General features: G+C 46.1%; 1 protein-coding gene across 3 annotated transcripts in view; it reads left to right on the plus strand.

Annotated features, from left to right (window-relative positions):
* ARNT2 (aryl hydrocarbon receptor nuclear translocator 2) overlaps positions 1-18,912 on the plus strand; it is a 161,019-nt gene that overhangs the window by 4,802 nt on the left and 137,305 nt on the right. For 2 of the 3 annotated variants that reach the window (XM_023193405.1, XM_023193407.1), the window contains exons 2-3: positions 6,130-6,244; positions 13,108-13,155. In XM_023193405.1, the coding sequence (XP_023049173.1) occupies positions 6,132-6,244; positions 13,108-13,155 (161 nt within the window). In that variant the 5' untranslated portion in view covers positions 6,130-6,131. Of the gene's footprint in view, positions 1-6,129; positions 6,245-13,107; positions 13,156-18,912 lie in introns of those variants that run through there. The other variant, XM_023193406.1, reaches the window with a different exon arrangement.

Below are 18,912 nucleotides of genomic sequence, written 5' to 3' on the forward strand. Positions count from 1 at the left end.
TGTGTGGGGTGTGAGTGTTATGTATGTGTGTTGATGTGAGTGGTGTGTGTGTGATGTGTGCAGGTGTGTATGTGTGGATGTGAGTGGTATGTGTCAGGTGTGGGGTTGGAGTGTTGTGTATGTGTGTTAATGTGAGTGATGTGTGTGGTGTGTGCGAGTGTTGTGTATGTGTGTTGACGAGAGATGTGTGTGGGGTGTGTGCAAGTGTGTATGTGTGTTGATGTGAGTGGTGTGTGGGGTGTGTGCAGGTGTGTATATGTGTTGAGAGTGGTGGGGGTGTGTGTGGTGTGTGTGTTGTGCATGTGTGTTGATGTGAGTGATGTGTGTGGAGGTGTGTGGTGTGTGTGAGCGGTATGCATGTGTGTTGATGTGATGTGTGTGTGAGTGGTGTGTGACGTGTGTGGGTGGGAGACAGGATGGAGGAGGCTGGTGCAGCATGGACTGGGTGCAGGCTCCAGCTCAGGACTCAGCTCCGCACAGGGAGGCCCGAGTAGGGTCTGCATTCCCTCCTGAGATCCGGGTGGGCCTGCCAGCTGGTGTAGAGACAGGACTCTGGGTAGAGGGACCGCTGGAGGTCGGCACAGGTGGAGCACCTCATCTCAGGCTGCTGGGGTTTTGCAGCTCCTCCTTCTGTCTCTGGCCACAGCTTCACACGGGAATGTGTTATGAGTGGAGTGCTGAGGTGTTCAGAGGGCCTTCTTGCCCCCGCTGCCCCTCTGACCTCTCTTGCAATCCTGTGAATTAGAACCAGAAAAGCCACATTATAGAAGTGACTCAAGTCCTTACCATAGCGAAATGATTCTAAGTGGTGTTAGCATCTGTGTGTATTTTTATTGAACACTTACATGTGCTTACACTGTGCCAGGCATCATTCTAAGTGCTTTACAACTACTAGCTTCTTTAATCCTCATAACTCCAGGAGGTGCATTGCTCTGCCCATTTTGCAGATAGAAAACCAAGGTACAGAGAGGCTAAGTAATTTGCTCAAGGGTTATATAAAAATCACACATACATACACTTATAATGTCTGCTTGGAAAGACATTATCTTCTAGGGGAAAGTAACAGAGGAGAAGGAACATTTCTTCTGCTAGACATCATAAATAATTGGCTTTCCTTAATACTCACAATAATCATGTGACGTAAGTATTTTCCTGATCTTACAGAGGAAGAGTCTGAAGCTTAGTGAGTTTCAATAGCGTGCCCACAGACCCCATGGCTAGATGGAGCGACCCCAAAGCATGAACATGTCCTACATGCCATACAACTTTCATCTGGGCCTGTGATGGAGAATTGTGGTCTTAGCACATCTCTTGCTGCCCCAGGGAAGGATCTGCCCAGCCACCTGGCCTCCGCCTGGGCACCACAAGGGACAGGGACCCCACAGTGGGTGGGCAAACACATAAGAGCCTGCTCTGCCCTTCACTAGCCGTGTTACAGGGATCAGGGCTGACCGGTCTCTGCCAAGTTTCCTAATCTGTAAAATGGGATGAATTTCCATTTACCTCATAGGGTGGATGTAAAACTTGTGCAAAGAAGATGGCAGAGTGCCAGGAACACAGTTGGTACCCAACATAAATCTTAGTTTAGGTAAAATTTTATCATTGTTCTTTAAACCAATCCGTCCCATTATTGGACACTTACTATTTAAAAAGGGCTTCCCCTTCCTCTGTCTCTGTCTCATTCATTCATTGCTTCTAGTTCTCACCAGTTATGTGTACTTTCTCCTGTGTCTTCCACATGAAACCCTTTAAAAAGTATTATTCTGCTCAAGCCTGTAATCCCAGCGCTTTGGGAGGCCGAGACGGGCGGATCACGAGGTCAGGAGATCAAGACCATCCTGGCTAACACGGTGAAACCCCGTCTCTACTAAAAAATACAAAAAACTAGCCGGGCGAGGTGGCCGGCGCCTGTAGTCCCAGCTACTTGGGAGGCTGAGGCAGGAGAATGGCGTAAACCCGGGAGCTCAAGCTGGGAGCTTGATACTTGCAGTGAGCTGAGATCCGGCCATTGCACTCCAGCCTGGGCCACAGAGCGAGACTCCGTCTCAAAAAAAAAGTATTATTCTATTTGTGATCACTCAATTGACATATCATTAAATTAACATTAAATTAACACATGCATTGGGAAAAAAACTAGAATATTCAAAAAAACAAGAAGAGCTTTTAGGAGAAAATAAAACCCACCTATAATTCTCACAACACAAATAGCCAAGTTTTGCATATTAGTGTATTTCTATCTGCCTTATAGTCTTTTTTCTGTGCAAATAACACACACACACACACACACACACACACACCCTCCCTCTCATCTCCCATCACAGCGAGGGAGAAGCTATGTTTGTGTTAGGTCCAGGACAGCGGGGAGTGTGTTTGCTGTGTGTCAGGGGTATACATGTGCGTGGATATTCTAATGTCTGTTGACACAGACTGCTGAGCTCTCCTCTGGAAAGGCGCTACTCACGTACACCCACAGCTGCAGAGTATGGCGGTGGCTGCAGTCACCCTGGAGGTATCCGAAGTGTGATTTCCTCCCTATACAGTGCAGTGGTCAATTCTCTGTGAGTGAAGTTCAGAAACCCTGGAGCAAATCAACAACTGACTTACAGGGCTGCTCTTCATCTGAAGGTTTAGCTTTCTTTGATCTATTGATACCAGGCCTTATCTTTGGGACTGTCACCTCCAACCTGGTCAGGGACTTTCCTAAGCCACCTTCTTTGGGTGGACATTCCACCAGCTTTGCTTGCTTGAACTTGAGTCACAGAGAAAAGATGCCAGATTTGGGAAGCGGGTAGTTACTTTTCCAGGGAAGGCTGACAGCTGATCACATTATAGATATGGACATAGATTGCAGAGGAGAGAGACTTGTTTTCTCACTTTTGTTTGAATTTATTAAGGGTGGCTCCTAAAAATCAACATTAGAGAAAATATTTTATCTTTAAAGTCAATTTTAGTCTCATTGATTGCATTTTGTTTGGCTTATTTAGTATCCAGAACACTTAGTTACCAAAAATAGCATTTGATAAAATGAGGCATCCATTCCTTAAATAAACTTTTTAAAGTAGGCATAGGAGCAGATTCCTTGACAACAGAAAGAATGTCTTAAACCAGCAGCTCATTCCAGTTAAATGCAAGGCTCAAGCAAGATTGCTTACCATCAGCATGATCATGATCGTTTTAACTATTGTTGCTTGAGTGTTTTGTTTCCCAATCACTTCGTTAGGCTCATCACATACCTTGTCCTTAATTTTTAAAATGCCCCTTCAAGGTACATATTATGAACATTTCACAGCTGACACTTTGACCTAGAGTAGCCCCGTCACTCATAGCTGGGAAGTGTCTGAGTTGTGATTTGAAACCAGATATATTTGACTGCAAAGTAGTGACTTTCTTTTACCTCACGATAGGTCATTTTTACTCAATATTGCTCTGAAAGTTCTGGCCAATGAAATAGGACATGAATAAAAGAAACTACACATGAAATAAGACAAGAAAAAGAAAGGTCACTTGTGGGCACCCACGCAGGTCATCTAATTTCTCTTGGCCTTGCTCCCTTCATCTGTTGGAGGAAAGAAATGACTGGGTTTTCAGTATTCCTTATCCTTTACCCCACCAGCCAAGGTTTTGAGGAGCTTTACTTTTTTCAATTTGTATTGCCGGAACTATTGGCATTTTTGTTTTACCCAAATTAAATTCAGGTGATTGGAACAGAGAAGGGATGACAACCTTTCTAGGATTACCAACAATGGCTAAGATCTCTTCCAGCCTGAAATTTCCTCAACTGGAAGGCAGGAACAAGGTAATGGCTTTAAAATACCAAAACTTGTGCTACTTAAAACATTAGCTGAGCAGGTGATACGTTTTTAAAGTTTCCACAATTAGAGGTATTTATGATATACTGGGATAACCAAAGCTAAGCTAACTTCTTTATATAGGTAGGACTTCTCAATATGTTTTTAGTGGACTTTGGAATCTCCAAGAAAGGGGGTAAGTACATAGCTTTTTTCTTTTCCTTTTTTTTTTTGAGACGGAGTCTTGCTCTGTTGCCCAGGCTGGAGTGCAGTGGCCGGATCTCAGCTCACTGCAAGCTCCACCTCCCGGGTTTACGCCACTCTCCTGCCTCAGCCTCCCGAGTAGCTGGGACTACAGGTGCCCGCCACCTCGCCCGGCTAGTTTTTTGTATTTCTTAGTAGAGACGGGGTTTCACCATGTTAGCCAGGATGGTGGGATTATAGGCTTGAGCCACCGTGCCCGGCCCAGCTTTTTTCTTAACTTATTTGGCCACAGAACTCTGTTTCTTGGAGAATCTTAAGGGGCTGCTGTTCTGTGGAACTTATTTTAGACAGTAGTGACTTTCATTGTCATCTGTCTTTGTTCTAACAGTGATTCTGCCCTTCCATTTGGGGACATAATGGACTCAATGTGTTTTAGCCTCCATTTCAGAAAACTATAAATATTTTATCAAAGCAGGCAGATGATAAGGTTGTTGGGTTATTGCTTTTAATACTGTCTAGCTGTCACAAACTCAGTTGTCTAAAGGGGAGAGAATTACTTTAAGAGGAGTTTTTTTTTTTTTTTTCCCTTGAGGACTTTTCGATGTGTACCTTGGTTTAAAAAACAAAACAAAAGTGTAGTCATTCCCAAAGTTTTTGGACACAGCAGAGTGACTAAATTAAGATTTTGTTTATTGTGAAATTGTATTGTGTATTATAAAATTCTTCTTCAAGAGTTTTGAGTGGGATAGTTCAAGTTGAGCTTCAAATGTGTTTATTAAACATACAGTGTTTTGGGGGCATAACTGTGGGTCAGCTGCCACAGGACTCCCTGAGTTCTGCTGAAAGGAAACAGAGCAGAAGCCTACACCAGCCATGTACTGTCAACATCACTAGGCATCTCTCTCCACTAAGAAGGGTTCAGATTCCTTATGTATCCTGACCCATCTTTCTTAAATATATTTTTGTACATTGCTGCTTCCCTTCTTCCCCTGGGTAAAAGTTGAGCTAAGAAAAGCTAACACTGTGGAAGTCCTTCCCAACCACAGTAAACAGAATCACAGAGGCCATTTGAAATATTTGTCGAGCCATGGGATGGTCTGAGAAAGGGTGCCTGAGCTTAGGAGCTCTCCGTTAGGTAGGAAAGAGAGACTTCTTAGTGTGGTTTCTTTGAAATCAGGGATGCTTAACATGACCTTAATGAGCTTCCAAAAGTGTCTGGCTTATAGGAAATAATGTCTTGGCCACAATGTGCAGGAAAGGTACTCTCATTTAGTGCCAGACCTTCTTATTCTTTAAATTAATATTTATTCCTGGAAAGGTCCAGCTCTGGAGATCCAGGAGCGTCAGCCTGGCCTGCTGTAGCCTGAAGTGATGCTTTTAATACCCTAGAGCTCACCGTCCTCATCAAGAACAGAGGGGCCAAGCAGGGCTCAGATACTCAGGGCTTCTGAGTCCAGAGTAGGCATGGCAACCAGCCTTTCTGCTTGAACACGAACCCAGGGCAACAGAGGGGGCAGCGGCGGGCACTGCAGCAGGGTGTTGCCTCTCGGGGAGTGTGCCCCATCTGGGTTACCAGGATTTGGTTCTTTCCCTCAGGCTTTGGCTATGTGCTGCTTAGAACTTAGTGTTAGTGTGATCCTGCTGGGCCTGGCTCAGGCCATCTGAAGGGAGAGGGCTCATCCGCTATCCTGCCTGAGCCTCCAAGCCAGATTTGGCAGCACTGCTGCACCGAGCTCCAGCCCTTGTGGGCTGCAAAGGTTCCACCCTGGTGCTGTCCATTCTTTCCTCCTTCGTAGATGGAATGCAGGAATTCCTTTCAAAAGATTCCTGTGCATCTTACCTGCCTCCAGGTGGTCAGGAGACAGGAGTCCCTTATGAAAGCTGCGAAGCTGTTTTAATTCTGTTTAACCACAGTTCCGATCAGTAAATATGAGAGTACTGCCAGAGATACTCTTTTCCAGAGAAAGAGGAAAGACTTGCCCCAGTTGCATAGCTGATGATGGCAGAGTGGCCTGCCGGATGCAGGTCCCTGGGCTCTCCACGCAGGTGGTGCTTCTGGTACCGCATGACAACTTTACTTGCCTGTTACTGGGCTTTTCTGGCATTGACAAAACCTCTTGTCTTTGCTGAATTCCAGAAATGGCTTCAGACATACCTGGATCTGTGACATTGCCCGTTGCCCCCATGGCGGCTACCGGACAGGTGAGGATGGCGGGGGCCATGCCTGCCCGTGGAGGAAAGCGGCGTTCTGGGTAAGTGACCTCAACGTTTCCAGGAATTGGCTTAATAAATGTCGAGCAACGCTCTTGACCTGTTAGGAAAATATTGTTTCTCCCCGTCCTGTAGAATAGAAGCTCAGCAGTTTGCATCCTGTTTAGCTTTTGCAAGATTCCTAAATATGCACATGATTTGCTTCTAAGTGTTTTGGGCCTCGGCACCCAGCTGGGGACTTCTGTTTGCTTGTCCTTGTGGTGAGAATGTGCTTTGTGATCCTGCTGGGCCTGGCTCAGGCCATCTGAAGGGAGAGGGCTCGCCCATTATCCTGCCTGAGCCTCCAAGCCAGATTTGGCAGCACTGCTGCACCGAGCTCCAGCCCTTGTGGGCTGCAAAGGTTCCACCCTGGTGCTGTCCATTCTTTCCTCCTTCATAGATGGTATGCAGGAATTCCTTTCAAAAGAATTGGCTAAATCTCAGTGCCTGAAGACCAGACCATTGGCATTGTCTGCTGCTCTGCTAGTGAAGGTGGTAATAATACTAAGTACTATTGTTCTAAGTGTACTTGTTCTGATAGGGCCAGAAATATCATCACTCTTGAGCAGATGGAACCAAAATTGCACCTATTAATGATCCGTAATGTTTGTGGCTGTACATAGACCTAAAAAACCAACCAACCAACCAACCAACCAACCAACCAACCAACCAATCAACCAACCAACTACCCACCAACCATCCAACCAACCAAAATCCTGCAGGAAAAACATGATGGACATTTTCAGACTCAATATATCACCTAGCCCCTTTCTCCTGTTGAATCCATTTTATTTTCAATGCACTATTTGATAAACAAGGTTTCTCATGAAGTTGAACCAGTTTGTACTTTTAAAGCAATTTCTGATAACACACGGCTCCTTCGGAATGCAACTGTCCAGTTACAGCAGAACCCACTTCTCACAGCCCAATGCCGATAGGGTAGGCCCATTTTTAGGTGGTCCAATATGATTCTTAAAGGGAGCAAAGGTGGAGGCAATAGGAAATATCAGGATCTGGGATGGAGTGTTGCTAGAATGCAAAAGCATATTCAGCCTTGTAATTTTAGGTTGGAAAAAAGACTGTTATGTGTGTTGTGTAGTCTCTAAAGGAGGGTCTGAGGTTTTTATGATGAGGCAGGGGGTTAAAAAACCCAGCAACTGAGCTCAGTGGTGATGCCAGCTTTCCCTGTATTCAGCACGCTCACTGCACTCACTGGGTGCTGATGCAGCCAGTTCTCTATCTGCAGCTGCCACCATCTTTACAGCGAGACCAGCAGAGCTATGAAGAGCAGTGTTGGTGCCTGGGGCAAAGCTCTGCAGAGCAACTCTGTAATAAATGATGTGGCTCACCTCTGGGGCTTCCTGCAAACCCAGCCGTCCAATTTCAACCAGCCATTCTTGCTAACTAGGTGCTAAGCTCAGCAGTTGCTAAAAGAAGACAAGAGGTGTCACCATATCAACTTAATTGACTTTTTCCAATTCCAGGCCTTTTAAAATTATTTTAAATGTCTATGTGCACTCTAACTCGCATTCCCTGAGGACAGAGCCCCATTGCTTGCCCAAGTCCTTTTCCAGAAGAGGCCAGCACAGGACTCTGTGATGAGGCAGGTGGGCTGAGTCAGGACCAAGTCCAGGCAGAGATGCTCAGGCCCAGACTAGTACTCACAGGACCAGGAACTGTCTCTGTGCTCGGAAGTCACCTCTGAGCCTCTGCCAGGAGTTTCCTCTTCCCCTCCCGCAGGGCCTGGGCTGCAGTGAGCCAAGGCTACTTCCCTCCTTGGTCTCCATGTTTCTGGCCCCAGCCTGGTGTCCACACCCTGATTTGTGGTTGCTCCCTGAGCTGATGATTTGACTGGGGACCCAGTCCCATTTCTTTTTATTTTATTTTTAGAGACAGGGTCTCGCTCTGTTGCCCAGGGTAGTCTTGAACTCCTGGCCTCAAGCAGGCCTCACACCTAGGCCTCTCAAAGTGTTGGGGTGACATGCATGAGCCACTGCATCTAGCTTCAGTACCATTTCTGAAGAAGTCCTGCCCCACAGTGCTTTCCTTCCCGGGTCACACACACAGCATGGCACTGGAGGCAGATGTGGATCCTGAGCAGGCGGACACAGAGCCTAGCATTCCACTTAAAGCCTAGGGAATGAAACATCAAGAAAAGCAAAGAGAGAGGAAGGAGGATGAGCAGCAATTGCTGACAAATCACCCAGGGGCGAGGGCATGACCTGTGGAAGGCAAATCAACCAACTTGACCTCTCTAGGGTGCTTCTCCTCCACCATCCTCACCGCTACTTCCTTTTCCCTGATGGAGGGAGGGGCAAACAAACTATGATTCCACTTGCCAAGCCTCAGTGGCTTACGGATGTATCCTGTGTCTAAGCAAATTTTTTTTTTTTTTTTTACTTAGGGCTTTTCCGTTTTTACAGGGCTGTTTCCATAGTAATTCTTGCATCTGATGTTTTTACATGTTTTGCTGAAATTCTGTGATTGAGGTCACCGCTGTTCTAGAAGCTCATGATAATAGCTCCTTCGACCACAGCCTAAACACTTAGCTAAGTACAAAGGAGACCCTGATGGAAGCCACTCACTCTCACTGAAATGCAGGTAACCCCATGGCAGGGCCCTGCTCCTGTGCCACGGCACGCATTGCCCACTGCCCTGCCTACTGATGGCATGGTGTTCTTCCACCTCCTTCTTCCTTCTGAGAATGTGGGACATGGTGGAGAGACTCAGAGAGAGAGGGGAAAGAAGAGAGAAGGGGAATGGGGGTGGTGGAAGGGGGCAGTGGCATTGGCAAGGACCTTCCCACACCCCCATTCCTTGCCTAGGTCTTCCCACTCTGACCTGATTATTCTGGTGGAGGGAAGTATCCCAAATTTTCAGGCATAACCCCGCTTCCCATCCTAGTGTTTCAAAGCCAAGTAAAACCAACGTCTCGCAGTTGGGATCCTCCAGGCCTCCCACCTGGCCCAGCACTGTGGATCTTCATGGTTTAACTTCCTTCCCACTTCCCTGACAGCCTTCATCAGTAAGTGTCTTAGCAAGCTGCCTGCCCTCCCAGCAATTGAGATTCAAGGTGAAGGTTCTGAAGTCCCACATTCTTTCAAAAGTGATGCCACATGCGTGGGAGAAATGAGCTGAAGCAAGTCACCTGGAATGCACGTTTGTGGTAACCTCCTTGATGTCAGTGACAGCGTGGTGAAGGGTGGGGGGCTTCCTTGGGGACAAATTCAGTTAGGGGGAAGCAGAGGTGACCAGTTAGGGTTTGTGCCCATCCCAAAGCTAGCCTTTGATGGGGATGGAGGGTGGAGGCTGAGGGCAGGGATGTGTCAGTCCCTTTCCACTTGGAGTCCTATCCTGGGCTTCTAAAATAGCATCACTGAGGAAAAACTATTTTCAAGTTACTTATAGCCGAGAGACGAGCATCTCCTTCTAAGGTAACCCTGGGAGCTGCTGGAATGTGGTCAAATTATAGGTATATTTCCGTAAGCAGCTGTTTCTTTTGGTGAGCTTTTATGTGCTAGCATTGCTGCAGTCTGGGCTGGCCAGTCCAGGCTCCAAAGGAGGAGCATTTTCCAGCAGCCCTTGACACTTCACTTCTTACAGAAGCTTTGGGTTGGCCTGGGATCTCTCCTTTACTGTCACTGTGGGACCAACCCGTTTATCTCACTAGAGCATAAGTGACTTCTGTTTAGTGGCTTGTATTTGATGAAGCATTATTATGATTACAGTCACTGTTAGGGAGCTTCATATCACTCACTCCTAACTAACTGCAAGTTTGGAAATGCCTATCATGGCTTTTCATCGAGGCAGGCATTCAGGCTCATTGACAGAAAAGTACAGTAAAATGCATTTTCAGCCCCCTTTTTGAAGACTCTTCTATCATCCATTCACTGTGCTGAATTAAGGTGAGTACAATAGGACTTAAAAGTCGTATTTTGATTTCTCTCCTTTATTATCCAGATGCTGCTGTATAATAGAGACACATAAAAGATATAAAACAAGATTTACTTAGACTTATAGCAAATAACTAGGCATAGCTTATGGTAGTCCTCTGTAAAGTAGGGAATCTGAGATGGTGATAGGGGTCCAAAGCAACAGCATCTTGGCAGGTGTGGCTCTAAAAGATCCTTCGTGTCCTCCAGGGTTGCCTTGTTTTCCATGTTGCTGATGAGCCAGTGAGATTGTTTTTGGGTGGACTGAGTCATCCTGAGTATTTAAACATTTGTGTCCTGATTCATCTCCTGGTTCGCCCCTGAATTACCAGAGCTGATGGCTGTACCCATGCACAGGTGGGAGGCACAGGATCTTGGCCCCTAATTTTCCCAGACAAATGCTGGTTCCCAAGTTCCCAGAGGACTTCAGAAGACTCTGGGTCTGGAGCAAGGCCATCTCTTTCTCATACCCTCTGCTTGATTGAGCCACAGCTGACCTGGCCAACATGGGATTGTTTACCACGGGGCTCACTTCCTTATCTGTCTGGTCCCACAAAGGGCTGGGTAAAGAACAGAACTCTTTGCGAAAACGAAGGTGACCAACCATTGTGCTGTGTCCAGGACTTTTCCAGTTTTAGCATTGAAGTCCTAGATCCCAGGTATCTTCACTCCTATACTGAGAAAAGCAGGATGGTTGGTCACCCTAAACACCCCAAAGATCATGCAGGCTGAGGACAGAGGGCTGGCTTGTAAATTGGATTTTGCAGGAGTACTGACAATCACACTCATACCACCTTGATCTAAAAGGAATTTTAAAGATAACTGTATGTCTCATACCCACCTGTGGTTTCATTAAATGCTTGCATGAGTTCTTTGGAATGTTGAAACTGCTATTTCTTTTTCTTAACGCTGAAATGTTTTTGACAGCACGCACGGGGTGTTAAATAATCTTCACGTGGACGGCAAAATCGCTCTTCCCCATAGTGAACACTAGGTGGCAGCGTAGTTCTGCGACTCTGCAAAACACCGGGTTCTGCAGAATTTGGTTACAGCATTTTTGGTGGTTACCTTTCCGATGTAATTTTCCAGGAAAGGTGGGGTGATGACTAAGTAATTATGCAGAATATTGATAGCTTTGATCCATTTAGAAAGTCTTGCATTCAGCTCCCACTTGTCCACAACATCGGCAACTCTACAGCTGCTGCCTGGTGCCTGGCTTCCCAAACTACCTTGCAGAATTGTGTTTGTCTCTCTTAGTGGTGTCTGTAAGGCCCTTTAACTGTACTTTTTTTTTTTCTTATCACTTTTCTACCCCATCTCCTGTTCTTTTTGTGCATAGGTATTTCTGTTATCATTACTGTCATCTTTTCCGATCATGTAACTCCTTTTGTTCTTGTACTTAGTATAACCCTTATGTCTGAGAACCAGAGATTCCAAGTTAGCAAGGGATCTTATCAGTCATTCCAAACAAAATAAGGCCAAGATTAGGACTTCGGCTATGCTGTACATAAAACAAGACAAAAACAAAAGATACTGATTTTAAGAAGAAAATACTTCTCTGCCTTACCTAATTCCAGTCCCTAGGTCCCTCAAGTTGCCCCAAATCCCCTAGAGATGAGGATTTGTCCTGCTGGGAGCTTCTTGGGTGTGCCCGTGCAAGGATGGCTTGCCCTGTGTAATCTGGCCATTTCCTGGTAACCTGGGGGTCCTGCGCCTTCTCCAAGTCACTCATTAGCCACTGAAGCCCTGCCCTTAGAGCCTGAGGGTATGGGTCACCCTTACTGGGAGGCCAGCAGCTCTAGAATCTGTAGCAGTGGTCATTTAATACACAGTCCATTCTGATACTGAACTGTTTAGGCAAGGAATATCTCAGTCCAGGCTGCCAAGCAGACTGGCCTTCCTTTTGCTTGAATTCCATGGGAACGATGCCTCATCCAGTCCACCGGCTACAAAGAACAAGAGGTGGAATGCAGGGGCTCTGAGACATTCTCTTCAAGGAGCTGCACTCACCCTGGATGTCTAGGAGAGCTCAGACATCTGTATCATTTTTCATTTTGTTTCCCCAAGGACCCTGGGTACACTTGACACCAATTAAGTACCCCCTCTGCCCTAACATGTTCAAGAATCATGTGAATTACCATTAGAGAGACATGATTTTTTGAGAAGAGTTTAAGATATTAGTTCAACAAATATCTATCGAGTCTTTTTGACTTATGTTTACACTGAGAGGCCCAGTAAAAGGTGAGTCTGAATAATTACTTGGTGAGTTTCCATAGGCACAACTGATTTGAGTAGCTTGGGCCCCAAACAGCCATTTTCCCCTCAGCAGCCATGTTTTTGGTCCTGAATTTAATAGAGCAAGGTCTTAAATGTCCTTTTCACTTTGACTCATCAAGACCAGCCACATTTTTAAGCAGTACAACTAGTAGTATGTTCTCTTTCACTTGTGATCCCTTCACCCTGACAACTTCTGTTTTCAAAATCCCATGAGCCTTTTTAGGCTGTTAATATACCATAAGACAAAGTAAGAAAACCGTCTTAATGTGGAATAGATGATGCCGAGCAGAGCAGGTATTCCCAAAGATGGTGAGAGACAAGGAAGATATACCTTTCCATCATAGCCAGAGCAATCCATTGGCTGCTAAGAGTTCTGAGAAGGGAATGGCGTATAGAGTTCTGGAGGGACAAGTTGATACTTGAATATTCCCAGCCATAGAATTAGTGGTGCTTAGACTGAAGACCTTTCATTTTGCCTCTTCTTGTCTTGAGCATGTTTGATGACTGTGTAGAGATATCGCTTGTAGCACTGCCAAAAGTTGGGACCGATGGATAGCAGTCCTAGTGAATAAAGCTCCTTTTGTTCCAGCAGCTCCTGTTACCAGTTAAAATGTTCTCCAGATAATCAGTGCTCACTTGTGATCTTGACTTTTCAGAATGGACTTCGATGATGAAGATGGTGAAGGCCCCAGTAAATTTTCAAGGTAAGTTTATTTTATTTTCCTTAGACTTAAAGAAGCCAATAGCCAGCAATCACCTTAGTGAAAGATACAAGAATGTAACGTCTTTTGTCATTGAAAAAGCCATTGCCTACAGTTTGACCATCTTCCTAGTCCCTCACTCCGTGGCAGTATTTGGCCCAGTGGCTGCTAGCTATAGATGATCGAAAGGTAAGTAACCAGTTATTAACTCTGTTTGCTTTATAAGCAATGAATGTCAATTTTAAGGATTCCTTTTAAAAGACAACAAGGCTTTTTAAAAAGTATTTTTAAAAGCCTTTTAAAAAGTCCTATGACTTTTAGACCAGGCATGGTGGCTCACGCCTGTAATCCCAGCACTTTGGGAGGCTGAGGCAGGTGGATCACGTGGTCAGGAGATGGAGACCATCCTGGCTAACATGGTGAGACCCTGTCTCTACTAAAAAATACAAAAAATTAGCCGGGCGTGGTGGCGGGCCCCTGTAGTCCCAGCTATTCGGGAGGCTGAGGCAGGAGAATGGCTTGAACCCAGGAGGCGGAGCTTGCAGTGAGCCAAGATTGCGCCACTGCACTCCAGCCTGAGCAACAGTGTGAGACTCCATCTCAAAAAAAAAAGTCCTATTTTTTAAAAAGGAATCTATTAAAATTATTTTCATTGCTTATAAAGCAAACAGAGGAATTCGTTCTTGCTGAATAGCCCTAGAGTTCAAGTTTAGAAAAAACTGTCAAGATAAGTCTTTTATTGCTACCATGGAAAATAAGAAGAGATATGAGAAACCAGGGCAGCTGTATTCTGGATGCAGGATAGAAAACTGGGTTTTCAGTTCTTAAGAACTGTGTTGCCCTCTGGCTATGTGACAGCATCTTTATCTGGGCTCTGCGGGGCCATCCTGAGTGCAGACCACTTCATGGAAAGTTTGCTGGATCATGGTTGTCCATGGGGTTATATACATTACATACATGAAGGATAAGGCAGGCCCAATCCCATGACTCTTTTTTTTTTCCCCCCATTTTGTTTAAGATATGGTAGGAAGTTTGGCAATGTTGACAGGAGGGCACAAATCATTCCATCATTCTTAGCAAAATTCACATCTGTACCCACTTGCCTAAGGACGGGCCTGCCTTGACATTCCTCCCCACTAGCCAAGCCTCCAAGCCTTCCTAATTCTTGGTCATTGATGGACTTGAAAACTTGCCATGGGTGATGGTTACTTTTCTTCTGTGTCCATGGTCCGTAGTTTGGGCTGATGGCCTCAGTTGTTTTGGATGAATCACGTGCGTATTGAGTCCTGGGCCCCCTGAGTTGCCCTAGTTTTCTCCCCTCATGGTGGCCATTTTTGATGATGATTCCTTTTACAAACTGCCTTGCGATTGTGAGTTCAGCACACTTTTCCACCAGTTCAAGAGGGACATGCATCTCGTTACTTCCCACAGATTCCCAGAGTCTCCAAGTCCATAGTAAACTCTCATCATGCCATACGCTTTCCTCCCCAAAATCTTTTCCTTCCTTCTTTCAGCTTCTGCTTTGCTTGAAACAGTAGAGAGGAGATGGAGAACATTTTGGTCACTAATGACCTTGGAGTTTCTAATCAAAACAGGACGTGAGTTTCAATAACGAAAGCATATATTGTTTTCCCTTGGTGCAGACAGAATGGCAGCTTGGACATCCACCCATTTCTTGGGATACATTTTAATAGCAGGGTGTGCTTTCTTGCTGAAATGGAAAGAAGGGCACAAATCTCCCTGCCCCAGTTTGCTCTCACTGTACACAGCCTCCCTCTATGAGGAAACAATGACTTTGATTCCTCCATATCAAAATTCCCCTTGAGATAACATTCCATAGCATGCTAACCTCAGGAAATGATGATTCCTGGGGCCTCAAAACATAAAGAGGAAGAGAGATGAGGAGTGACGTTTGTTTGACATTGGAAAGATCGGTGTCTGTGATGAAATAATAGTGCAGGGGTACAAAAAGCTCTTGTATTAGGCCCAATCAATAAGAAACAGAAACTACACTCTGGTTAACTATCTCGTGAGCCTGTCTGTGAGTTCGTTTTTATACAGTCAAGGTTCAGACCCAGGCGTCTATGAACCATATCACTTCCCTTGTGAAAAATAAGGAAGATAGGATGTGTTTCCAGCATGTGCTGTTACTAATAGGAATGAGTTTGTAGGACCACAGAGGCCACTTTATTATGTCACATAGGCTTAGCTGCTGGGCCCTCAGTGAATGGGCCCGTGGATACATCTGAGCTGCTCAGCACTAGGAGAGATGACTGAGTCCACCCTCATCCCTCCACTTTGCTGTGACTGTGGCTGCTGTCCAGGGAAGGAGTGGAGAATCTGCTTCCAATTGGCATGGAACACCCCAGTGCCTCTCCTGTTGACTTTTTCTCTTCTTACAATCACACAACAGAAGCCCCTTCATGTGAGGCCCTGGAAGAGATAGAGGCTGCCTTGTGAGCCAGCACCCACTGTAGTTTGCTGACTCAGAATCTAAGCAGGGTGTTGTGCCATGGTTTCTGTCTCTTGATGTATGTGCGCAATCAGCTTTTCCAGCTTTTCGCAAGGGGGCTTCCAAGTTTAAAAGTCCTGCCTATCATGAGACCTCATGTCTCAATTTTTGATTTGGGAAGTATGGTCACAGTCACAAAGGAGCACAATTACAGGAATTTGGTGTGGTTCCTACTTTAGCATAGCCAGGTGCGTCACAGCAGGCCTTAGATGCAACAAAGTAGTAGATGTGAAGCTGCCACTGCTATGTGACCTCAGGTGCACACACAAGCACACACATGCGTACGCCCATACGTGCACATGCATTCCAGGATCCCACCTGCCAGTGCCAGAAGTGGTCTCAGGCCCACTTCACCACATCCCAAGGCCTCAGCTCTTTCTCACACATGGGATTCATGCCGTTCTGGGAGCTGTGATATGCAGAATGTGGCTCTGCCTACATTCGAAGTTTCCTTTCCCCCACACAAAGTCACAGGGACCTGGGGGACAGAAGCCAGATTACAGTGGGCTGAGGACTGATTGGGAGATGAAGACATGAAGATATGTGAGAACAACTCTTTGAGCAGTTTGGATGTAGATCAAAAAGGAAGGGGTTCCAGGAGGGGTACTTTTTAAGGATGGGAAGACAGTGAGTGCATCCATGTGAGGAGGGGAAAGAATGGGATAGCCAGAGATTTGGAAGGCTCAGGAGTGAGGCTGGGGAGAGATGGGTTCAGAGGACGAGGAGAGAGACCCAAGTCCACAGAAGGGAGTACTCATGCTCCAAGGCAGAAGGAAGGAGCTGCAGGTGAGGCCAAGTGCGAGGCTGTGGGTGTATCAGAAGTGGAGGTGTTAATTCTCATGGCTTCCATTTTCTTGATTAGGTAGGAAATGGAGCTGTGTGCCACAGGTAGGAAGAGGTTTGCTATTATGTGGGAGAGCGAAGTTTGGGGTGGCCCTGGGTTGAATTCACAGGAAGGAGGCTAACCGAAGACAGAGATGTAAAAACTTTAGACCCCATTTGAGATTGTGGACCACCAATGTGAGGTGGCATCATTGTGTATAAGTGCAGTTTCCCTCCAGCAATACCCAGCATAGTGGATATAGGCGATGCAGGCTTTTCTCAGACTCAGGGTTGAGAATTAGGGCAGGTGCCATGGAAGGACAGGAGTCGAGGTGGTTAAGGTATCGATGAGAGGGTGGTTGAAGAAGCCAAGCTGTGGATCCAATGGCAGAGGGAGTGAAGGGCAGCTGGGAGTCTGGAAGAGTGAGAAGAGAATGAAGGACACCAGGGACGGGAAGTAGCAATGCAGTCCAAGAATAGTTCTAATTTTGTGGGAGTTTGAGAGGGCTGGAAAAGTAGGAAGTTGTGGTCAAATAGTGAGAAGCCACCACCATGGGAGAGGCTGGCTGAGGTCTAGTAGAGGAGGCAGAGGTCAGTCCTGGGGGCAGAAGCGTGGGGAGACAGATGGGTGGGTGTGCGTCACCCCCTGCAGAGGCTGTCGTGGGGGATGGTCTGGGGGCAGGGGCTGACTGTGTGGGTGGGCAGTGATGATGATGAAGAGCCTAGAAGGTGGCAAAGATGGATGGCACGAGTTTCAGAGAAGGCCTTTCTGCCAAGGAGGTGAAAAGGAGTGAAGTCACAGAGCCAGCCTTTCTTCCTGGGCTCAGCTGAGAAAGCAGCCTCCGCTGGGAGCACTTGGCTTGACCTCACTCTTGGAATTCCAGTTATCAAGTCACTGATCCTAACAGCAGGTAGTGATAAACCCTGTGTCTTTGGAAAAAATGCTGATTACACTCCAGAAAGTGTTTCTCCAAAGATGATCCTCCTGGGCAGCAGGTAGTGGTGCCGCACCCTCCTACAGTGAGGTCAGCACCAGTCCTTCCTGGTTCGTGTGCCTGTGTGGATGGTCTTGGTGTGCCTGGGAGGCAGATGCCAGTCCCACCCAGCACGTCCTGCAACCTTACACTCAAGCAGAGGCCAAAAGCCTTTTCATCACTCTGAGTGGTTCAGGGGCATCTTCCTACTTTAATGGCCCCTTAGATGAACATTTTCTAGGGAGTTCCAGGATACCTTCTCGTACCTGCAGCTGGGGTCAGCTGCCACCAATACGTGGAGGCATCTTAAATATTGTTTCACAAAGGGCACTGTAACATCCCAGAGCTGCCATCTGTAGAGTCAAAATTATACACCCGCTTATCAAGTGCCTTACGTGTGTGAATGTATGCATAATGTTTCTTTAAAACAAAGAGAGGAAACAGTCCTAACTGTCTTTTTATGTTACATTTACAACTTGGGGACAAACAAGTATGCGCTCCTCAAACTTTGGTTCTTGTCACTGTGTATTATCTGTGTATTTTTGCTCCCTTCAGACTCATTCTGCACCCTTTCTCAAAAGACCCTAAAGACCTTCCAAGGAGTTCTCATATCTGTTACTGAGGATTCAGCTCCAGTGCTTGGAGCCTCCTAAGAGCTTGGACTCAAAATCCCTTATCAATGGGCTTCCTGGCCTCTCTTTAGCCTTTTTAGAAATGGCTGTAAGTGACCCCATTGGCTGTTCTTTGGTGAGATTGTAGCACTCAATTGCACCAGTCCAAACTTATGCCTTATATTTTGTAGAGTTAGACAGTGAACCTCTAAAAATAAAGATATTCGTCCAGGAAAGCTTCTGCAGAATTGACCTTTTGTTTCTCATCATGCCCCTTTTGGTACATCCCTTTTGGTTTTGTGTGGTATTTAAGCTTGTAGGTACTTCCCCCCCTGGCTTTACAGGTTGTGGTGATGTTTTAGTTTTAATCATTCCTGCTTTGTGAGTAGGTATCGTGACCAAAACTCTGTTGATAAGGAAAATATGCAAGGTAGGCGTGTCCTGCAGAGGTCTTTCCTGGCAGAAAGAAAAGAAAACTGTGGGTTTCCAGAATTCTTAGTCTGAGCATCTTAGCCTAGAGAGTGGGTTACTCTGTTTCCAAGTGAGAAGATGCCTAAAGTATTTCCAAGACAGAGAGGATGACCAGGCAGCAGCAAGGAGTGCCCCTTTTTTCATCTGACCTGATCTTATCAGTCACCATGTGTGGGACACACTGGATGGGCATGTGAGGTCCTTGTAAAGCAGGAAGAGATTCAGCCAAGCCTTTCAGATGTTGCAGAGCAAACCCCAAGATGAGCCCTTCCAAACTTCCCATGCCTCCTCCTGCCTCTACAGTCTCAGTTTGTATGAACCAGACAAGAGTTGCAGATAAGCTGAGTAGAACCCGGTACAGTGTTGCCTA

This window comes from Piliocolobus tephrosceles, chromosome 6, assembly GCF_002776525.5.
Source record: "Piliocolobus tephrosceles isolate RC106 chromosome 6, ASM277652v3, whole genome shotgun sequence".
In the NCBI taxonomy this organism is placed as follows: Eukaryota; Metazoa; Chordata; class Mammalia; order Primates; family Cercopithecidae; genus Piliocolobus; species Piliocolobus tephrosceles.